The sequence below is a fragment of the Pinus tabuliformis genome, chromosome 9 (assembly GCF_031772625.1).
Source record: "Pinus tabuliformis cultivar Carrire ecotype Pingquan chromosome 9, CPIR1, whole genome shotgun sequence".
Taxonomy (NCBI): Eukaryota; Viridiplantae; Streptophyta; class Pinopsida; order Pinales; family Pinaceae; genus Pinus; species Pinus tabuliformis.
This window is the reverse complement of record NC_142307.1, coordinates 848825982-848836194: the sequence shown is the minus strand read 5'-3', so window position 1 is coordinate 848836194 and position 10213 is coordinate 848825982. Positions and strand designations below refer to the sequence as shown.

General features: G+C 26.8%; 1 protein-coding gene across 1 annotated transcript; it reads right to left on the bottom strand.

Moving 5' to 3' along the window:
• Positions 1 to 258: 258 nt before the first annotated feature.
• LOC149151450 (putative choline kinase 2) lies at positions 259 to 5469 on the bottom strand. The gene is made up of 7 exons (XM_089439969.1): positions 4984 to 5469; positions 4314 to 4435; positions 4025 to 4217; positions 2581 to 2698; positions 2254 to 2301; positions 752 to 852; positions 259 to 515 (listed from the first exon to the last, which is right to left on the bottom strand). Exons 1-7 carry the CDS (start codon positions 5458 to 5460, stop codon positions 321 to 323), a joined length of 1254 nt encoding a protein of 417 aa, XP_089296095.1. The 5' UTR covers positions 5461 to 5469; the 3' UTR covers positions 259 to 320.
• Positions 5470 to 10213: the final 4744 nt, after the last annotated feature.

Sequence of the window (10213 nt, the reverse complement as noted above, 5' to 3'; positions counted from 1 at the left end):
TTAACTCAATATATTTTAATATATTTTATTCTTGATTTACCACTATAAACCAATTATAATTTTATTTGTATAAAAAATTATTTAAAAAATAAAATGTTAAAGATACATTGTTTCTATCTATATGGAAAAAATATTATTTATAAAATAACGCTTTAAATAAAATTGGATGATATGATTATTTAACAACTTCAATTATAATTTCACTACCATTTTATGAGCATAATACAGGTTAATGCTTCTTTGTACAACAAACTAATAGTTTACTAATAATATTTTAAATAAAATGATATTACATGATTATAATTTAAATCACAATTTCCCTACCATTCTATGATTTGACAATCATAATGCATATTAGCATCCAGTGGTGATATGAAATCTGTGATAAAATCCCAATTCTTTTCACAAGGTGAATATGTAGATTCAACTTTTAATTTAGCTTTCAATAATTGATATTGTTGAAGCCTCTGTCTTGCATAATCCACAAAATCAAATTCGATATTGTTCACATGACTCTGCATACAAAACAAACATAATAGTAAAATTGTAAGTCATGTGGTGATACTAAGTTCATTAATATAAATAAAAAATAATTAATATTTAAAAAAATAAATTTAAACATTATTATTACTATAAAAGAAATTGTATATACAACTAAAAATTTGTACAAAATATTTATAAAAGAATAACACGCTCTTAGTTATATTCAAGATAATATTAATTAAAGGGAAATAGGTGAAAGAGAGAATACCGAAATAAGACTCCATAAGCTCCAATGTATATGGCAGACCAGGGTATATTTGTCAATATATTCTAAAAGTTGCTCAACTTCGTTGTCTTTGATCGTTTGGCCTAAATATACACGAAAAGAATTAAAAAATTAGTATGGGAAATAGAAACTTCAAACTTATTTTTTATATATACATTTTTAATTATTTTAATTTTAATCATTTTATTTAAATCATAAAAATATGTAAATATTATTTTTTATTATATGTAAAATAAAAAATAAAAAATTATATTTAGATAATAAAATTAAAATTGATATTTATAAATTGGGTGGTAAATCATGGAATGGATACTTAGGATATGGTTGTTGAAGTTTTTAGTATAACAAGTCTTGGCTTATAGGACATGGGTGTTGAAGCTTTTAGTATAACAAGTCTTGGTTTAGCTGTAGAGTTTATTTGTAGGTATTAGGCCATGAGGGATAGGATTGCAGGGGGTTAGTTTTCTTGGGTGTGAACGAAGGCTTATCATTCAAGCCATTCCCTACTCCTGGTTTGGCGTCGATTAATGTGAGCAATGTGTGGGATAATTTTGGTGATGTGCCCACTTCGTTGGTGATTCAAAGCACCATATGAGACCCCAGATCGCATTGTGTTGTTGCGAACATGGAGAATTATGTGCTATTGAGGTGTGTGGTGGCTCACAACGCTAGGTTCATCTTCTGACTGTGTCTCGTGACAATATCCCTCGCCTTCAAGCAGGTAATTTCATTTGGTCTACTTATTCTTGGTTTCAATAATTTGTTTGCTCCATCTGGGTTGAGCCTGCTGTAGGCTCTGGTGTGGGTGCGGGAGTCTCTACTACCTGTAGTTTGTCCTCGAGGCCTTTGTTCAGTGGTCGCACAATTCACTTGGTTTCACTGGCCTCAAATTCTTGTTTTTTGTATCCTAGTTTCTATCCTTTTGTGTTTGTGGAGGGAAGTGTGGGGAGGCCTAGCTCATTGGAAGCTCAAATTCATCAAGTAATAGCAGCAGTAGAATAATTGGCCAAAGATCACCACAATGATCACAACGAGGTCATTGGTTTTTTGAATGATAGCCAACATAACCACTAGCATATACTATATTGATTAGACTCCATTTGCAGATGTCAAAAGTGGCTCTAGGAGCCGTTCGACAACTTTGAAGGAAGAATGACACACATGGAAGCTCATGTACATGAAGCATTTCACCAACCTAGAGGTGGTGGCCCTTATAATCTAATTCTAGGTAATATGGATGTTTAATGATGATTGTAGGATGTATTTTGATTTTGGGACAATTTTGTTCTCCATTAACTTTAAAAAAATTGATATTTAAAAAAAATAATTATAAATAATTATAATTATTTAAATTATAAACTAAATAACCATAAAACCCTCAATTAACATATAAAAAAGATTTTTAATATCCTTACTTCAGAACCTTAATCCAAAAAATATAATATAATTATAAATTATAATTTAGTAAGTTAAAGACAACTCACCGGATGCATTTAAATATTCTTTTACAAATCTTTCACGTTCTTCAAGATCTGTAAAACACAAAATATTAATCTAATGTTAATTTAGTAATCAAAGTAAAAATAAATAATAGTTTCAAATATTTTGAGATGTTTTAATTTACTTTCAATAATAATTTATAAAATTAAGAGAAAATATATTAATAATAATTTTAAAAAAATAGTGAAAAAATAAAATAATATAAAATAATTTTCTATATTAAAATCATTAAAATATGCATAACAAGTGAATAAAATTATAACTATTTAATACTCTATATATTATTAATTATATATTATATTAAACAATACCTGGATATTTGGTATAATCTAATATATGAGGTTGGTTTGAATGATAATTTCCAGCCATCTCACAAAAATGATTTGCTATATCGAATGCCACATAATCATAACCGGAAGAATCATAATCCTGCATAATGTAAAAAAATAAATAAATAGTTAGAAAAATATTAATAAATAAAATAAAATTTATAATCAAAATATATTAATGAAATATGAAGATAAAGTGAATATATATATATATATAATTTTTAAATAATTATATATCTAATTTTAATTATAAAAAAATATATTTAATTAAAATAAATAAAAATTAATTAATTTTTAAATGTTTAATATAAATTTAAAATATAATAAAATAAAAATTCAAAAATCAACAACAATATAATAACTTACTTTAATGAAATTTATAAACTATATAATATATATATATATATATATATATATATATATAAACTTAATTATTAATTATATTAAAACTATATTATTTATAATATATTATGTTTTCAAATCTTACATAACACTAATAATTTACTTTTAATGAAATTTATAAATTATATAATAGATATATATAAAAATCTAATTATTAATTATATTAAAAATATATTATTTATAATATATTATGTTTTCAAATCTACATAACACTATTTTTTTTTTCAAATTGTGAATTTAAAAGTGTAATATTATCTTTTAATTCAAACTGAAGTTCAATATTATTCTTATTCAATACACTTTATTTAGAACATAGGGTACATCTAAAATGTAAATTAAAATCTAAATTAACGCACTATTGAAAAGTAAAATATGAAAAATCAAAATTAACATATTATATAAAAGTAAAATATGAAAAATCAGTTTAACTGATAAAGTTAAAATTGTTTTTATTTCATATAAAAAAATTAATGGCACTTTATTTAGAACATATGGCACATTTAAAATCTAAATTAAAACATTATCAAAAAAATAAAATAGGAAAAATCAGTTCAACTAGATAAAGTTAAAATTGTCTTTATTTTATATTAAAAAAATTAATTGCAGATTTTAAAAATATTTCCGAAATTAAAGAATTTAACAAATGACAACCAGGTTTTAACAACAAGGTTTAACAATTAACTTAAATTTTTTTATCAAACTTCAAAATTTTTCTAAAATTTAAAATTTAAAATCAAAATTAAATTTAACTTTCTATTTAAAATATTTCATAGATGCAAATGAATCCCACAAATAAAATTCAAAAACAAAAGCAAAGGAAAAGGAAAAGAGCCAACCTGTAGCATATCAACACAAAGGAATCAAGCTATGGATGGACCTAGGAGGAGTGGGTAATGTATTTACCTAAAATAAATTAATCATTAATCTCAACCATGAAAAGAATGATACATCACGATATTCACATTTTTAATTAATAGCTACGTGAGAAGTAACAATTTTTTGATCAATTTCAAGGAACACTCACAATCAACGTCACAGATTTATCGTCATCATTAAACATGACATTAGCATACTGCAAGTCATTGTGACAGAACCCAATTCTCTGATCCTCCGATAACATCACTTCCAAATCACCGATCTCCTGTTCCAGACAGTCAAGCTGGAATTCGGCAACCTCGTTGTCATGGCATACTTCCAATGCTTTACTCAACCAGTTCCTGGTTTTACAACAAATAACAAAGAATTTAGCAAATTTTCGCTGCAAAAACAGTGGGCGCTGCACAAGTTAATTTGATCGGGATCTGAGAACAAACCTGAGGCGCATCCAGAGCTTCGGCTCTCGGGGACCTGGTATGTCAAGATGATGAAACTCCCATAACTTTGCTGCTATTTTAGCGGATATTTCTGAATTTTTCAGATCAGGGGCTGACAGTGTCTAAAGCAGTGATGAAAATAAAACCAAAAACCAAAAAGCAGTGAGAAATAAGTTTCAGTATAATTTACTATGTAAATTTAGTGTTAGTGTTTTTTCAAGTGTGGAATCTATTTATATATTTAAAAATACATTTTAAACTATTTAGATGCTCTAAAACTTGGTTAAGAGTTAGTCTTTTCGGAAGTAAAGAAACAAGGCAACAACTCAAGAACCAGTCTGCCTCTACAAAACATAAATGGGAATTTCAGGTGATGTGATTTTCATTGAATAACAGTGATGAATCAATCTATGTTTGGGTATAACAGACAGTGAAGGAAAGGAAACAGGTTAAGCACCCAAGAACAAGAAGCATCAGATAGGAGCAAACCATCACTGGTTAACTACCCAAGAACAAGAAACATCAGGTTATCTTGAATAAAAATAATGAATCAACCTACATTTACCTATAACCGCAACATTAACTATCCCCACCGCTGATTTTCACCACTGAATTACAAAATTTTCAGCTGTGTTTAAAAAAAAATGTAAATATAAAATATGAACTTTACCCTGGCATTGAGAAACTCCTCAATGCGACCGTTGGGGAAGGAAGCGAGGAGACGGGGTCCGTGGCGAAGCCTGGAAATGGACTCAAATGCCCGAATCTCATATTCCCGATCGAAAAACACATTCGCGCTCTCTGCTCCGTAGATTCGAACGAGTACGTTCCTGGGCTTCTCGTCCTCTCCGTTCTTCCAACTGCACCGGAAAATCTCATTCGTCATGCCCCCGCTGAGAGGCACGGTTTCCATCTCGTTTGCGCCGATGGCGTCCCCCCAACTGAGAGCGAGGGATTGCAGAGCGCTCTCGGCTTCTCTGGATAACTTCCCTTTCCGGCTCTCTTCTTCCTGTGCGCAAAGCGCGCCACTCACGCATTGCACAGAGGCCATGGATAAAATGACAGACTGTGTATGACTCAGGGAAAAATGGATCGCGCAAAAGTCCAGAGAAGCACCAATGCGTTGCAGGAGAGGACGAAGGGCCATGAATTTAAATAGATGATGACGAAGCTGATGCTAACTGTAATTTTAACACTCTTATCCCATAATCGCGGAATCGATTCGCAGGAATTGCTTTCATATATTCAGATTCCATTTGTTGGTGAATTGTACCCTCGGGCCGAGAATTGACAGGGCTACTCCACTTTGAATTGTATTTTAAATATATATATTGCGTGGGGCGGAGATTCTTGCGGTAAAGAAATTTGTAGTGTGAATTTGACAATGCGTCTGATGTAGGGTGTATAAATTTGATGGCCAGTAAATTTTGGAAGTTTTTCTGGTTTAATTTTTCTAAAGATTTTGCAGAAATTTATTGAAATCAAAAGTTTGATGGGTAATCCCGAGATAAATATCTACATTTTTTATAATAAATTAGTCAATAGTGTGGTGCAATTATGTGTAGTTATTATTTAAATAATTTTAAATATTTTATAAATATGTTAAAAAAATTGAAAAGTTTTCAAGTAACATGGTCAAATCTATTAACTATAATGTATTTTGAAGGGGCACAATAGATCTTACTTTTCAATTTCATACCTTGAATTTAAGGAGAACTTTTTAAATAATAATACAAGTTTGAAAGCACTTTTAAATAAGAAATTTGGGGGTTAGTAACATTTCAAGTAATAATAATATGCAAGCATGGATTTTGAAGAAGAATATAGTTTTCTAGCATACACACTCACCTAAAAGGCACAAACCCGATTGTGTTTAGATTCAATTGTGAATGTAACCACAAGCCTTGGTAACCACACATTTAAGATTTCCATATCCAACAAGAAAGTATATGTGTTTTCTAATCAAATTAATAAATGAATCCCTTTATAAAATCTGAGATTTATCACCAATGTGCCAACACTAAAGAAAATACATAAAAAACAACTATTTCACTTACATAAATAAGAAATGTCATCTAGTGTTTTATATAGAGTGTGGACATATTGTGTGAGTCTCAACCTTTAAGTTCTAGGCTTTAATGTTCATGTCTTATGCTTAAATGTGTACAATGTAGAATCACATGATGTGACTGAAAACAGAGATGAGTTTTTTCTATTAAATTCAAAAATCTACTGTACATTAATGTATTAATATATTAAAATCTCATTTTAAAATCTTAATATTAATATTATAGATGTTGTATAATAAAACATTTATTTTAAAATCTTAACCATCTTAATCAATGATTTCTTTTATTTTCTATAATTTTATTTGAAATTACTTATATATATATATATGAATATGAATAAATATTTAAATAACTCATCAAATTATCCATTACGAAAGGTTTTAAAATGACTAATATATAACGATTAAATAAGAAAGAAAAATACAGATAAGTAATGAATAACCAAACTTTGACTCTCTGCCAGGAATCATATTCCGAAAGAGCAGTAATAAACAGAGAAAGTAGGGTCTCTGATGTTTTGAAGGAGGTAAAATCAGTGTCTCTATTCCATATAGAGGATTCCATGGCGCGGCGCCGAATTTTTCTCTTCACAATTCCAGTATGAATTTTTCTCTTCACAAATTGTGTTTTTGGTTCAGTTTTAAGTGGGCCATTTGTACTTGGAATCGATGTATAAATTATTTTTGTTCGAATAATTTACACATGAATTTCATTATATTCAATTATTTTAAAATATGTATTTAATGCTTTTTAAAAATTTCAGTGATATTTGAAATAGAGTTGTTTTAGTATGATTTTTTGAAAGTTTTTTCGGTAGATTTTTCTTGTTTAATTTTTCTAAAATTTGACAAGAATTTATTGAAATCACAAGTTTGATGGGTAACCCCTGCACAATAGAAGCGTTATAGGGGGTTTTTCATAGTACCGAATCCATATATACAATAAAAAAAACTAGTTTAAATAACACAAAAGACAACTCCATTTGAAATAATGAAAAATCACTGAATAAAAGTGTTAATTGTTCAAGGCTTCTTATTTCAACTTAACCTGGATTTGTTGACTTATTTATTTATTTTTTTAATTGACGGTCTAGATCTTAGCATATGCTTCATCTAAATGTTTATCAACCACCGGTTTGTTAGGCTAATTAACTTTTAATAAATTAAAAAAATAAATTTCATTAGATTACCAACTAGGAATTTTCAAACCGTACTTAATTTTAGAAAAACTACCTTATATCTTGGTTATAAAAGATACATTTATATTTTTTGTCATAACATAAAAATTTAAAATAAAATCAAAATTAATAATAATAATTTTTTTAGAATAATTAACCATTTTTATTATAATAATAAATAATAATATTTTTATTACAATAATATTTCTGTTATATATTTCTCAATAATAAATATAAATAAAACCTTTCACTTTATCAAACACATTCATACCCTCAAATAAAATATATGAAAACATTATCTGCCAAATATATTCCAGTGCCTACTTGTCAGGTGCATTGTGCACATTTAAATATTTCCACTTTGCGAAATACCAATTATTCTCTCCTATTTAAAGAAAAAAAACATTATCTTTCTGTCCAAAATACGACTCGACACTCGTGCCGTGCACATTTGAAGTATTTCCACGTGAAAGTGCGCGCACGACCGACATTTAAATCTTTCCGCTTTCTTTCCGACAGTCAACTTCTTTCCATTTTTCAAACGACGTGAAGAATAACTTTTGAGAATAAAGTAATTAGAAACCAAGCGCATCTCTTATTTTCATGCACTGACCATTTTTAGAAATCATCTTTATCAGAAATGGCTTTAAATATTATTTCATTAATATTAATAAATTTTAATATATGATAATTGTTAAATTTATAATTAACCTAATAGTTGATTAGTTATAATGTAAGTATATTTATAAGTGTTAGATATTACACCTTTCTTTTATAAAAATTTAAGAAAAATACCATTAACATTATTTTATAATAATATTAATTTAGCATCTATTATTAAAAAAGTTTTATAAGTTTCAAATTATTAATATTTTTATATAAATGGTAGTATTTTCAATATTAATTTAGATAATAGAAATTTTAATATAAATATAGATAATCAAAGTATCAATTATTAATATTTTATATAAATGGTAGTAGTTTTAATATCAAGATAGATGATAGAAATTCAATATAAATATAGATAGTCAAAGTATCAATTTAATTTGAGAGATATTGTTATAATCCCTTTAAATTAAATGTGGAGAGTTCAATATTACATAGAATTTAATAATAAAAACATATAATATAAAATTAATTAAAAAAACAAGTTCAATTTTAATTTTAATATATATTTTATTTTTGTTTTTATTAATAAATTTGCAAATGTTTTTATTTTAAAAATAATGTATAATATATATAATATTTCAAAATTAAATTAATAAAAATACAAAACAATTCCAAATATATTAGAGAAAAGAAATATATATATATATATATATATATATGAATATAGTTTCAAAATATACTATATATATATATATGGTTAAATAAATATAATATTATAAAGAATCAAGGTAACTATATTTTAATTTTTAATCTATAAATGGTAGGAGGGATAACTTTTTTCGCCAATTTTTTTTTTTGAAATTTTACATTCAGAAACAGTTTCACATCTTGATAAATTTGATTCCTTTCAATACATTATAAATCCAAAATTAAAACAAATCTATCCTACTCTAGTTATATAAATATATCTTTGGTTTTAAATTTTGAAATATATTTATTTTTAATTATTATAGAAATGCAAAAATTAATAAACATTAAATATTCTTTGTGATTATTTTTTCCATTTTTATTTCACTTTTTTTTTATAATTTTAAATATTTGTAGAAGTGTCCACTTAGTTTCTATTTATTTCCATTTCTCTTATTGGAATTCTCGTTATAATATTTTAACTTCTTTTTTCCTTCTAACTCCTTATAATCCCACAACTTATTCTTAAATTTGGAGGTGGTAGTATTTCTAATATTATCCTTATTCTCCCAAATGATCTCCTCTATCCCGCAATGGTCATCCCACAACTTATTCTTAAATTTGGAAGTGATAGTATTTGTAATATTATCCTTATTCTCCCATATGATCTCTTCTATCTGGGAATGGTCGAGCCAAGGTCTTGACAACCTTATGCCAGCCTAGCTTGAACTAGAGGTGGGGGTTTTGACTAGAATTAAAAGCAATTTTGGGGAGCCTCTTGACTTCCATGTTATACAACTTCTTGTACATTACATAACTAAACATAACTATATTTTTAATGAAAAAAAATTAACTTCAAACAAAAGCATAAAATAAAAAATATATATATATATATATCTATATATATATATATATATATATATATATATATATATATATTATTTAAAAATATTAATTTAATATTCATATTATTAATTGGTAAATTTGTGTTTTAATATTACACAATTAGATCTCAAAGTCGGTCAAGAACCCAATGTCTACACAAAAATCTAATATTGGGATTTAATATGGAGTAGAATACCATCTAATAATTTCATCCATGATTCGGGGATTTGACAGCACACCGGAAAAATGTATTCCTTCCTAAAGGCTGAAAATGACATCACAGTGAAAGTGATTTCAAATAATTAAACCAGAGAATTTCTCATTCTTGAGATTGAATTGACGATGGAATTTTGAAAGCGTTATTTTTCAAAGAAAAGTCACATTCCGAAGGGAAAGTGACTTCAAATAATTAGACCAGATAATTTCGAATCAATGAGATTGATTTTACGATGAATTTTTTAAACATTTTTTTT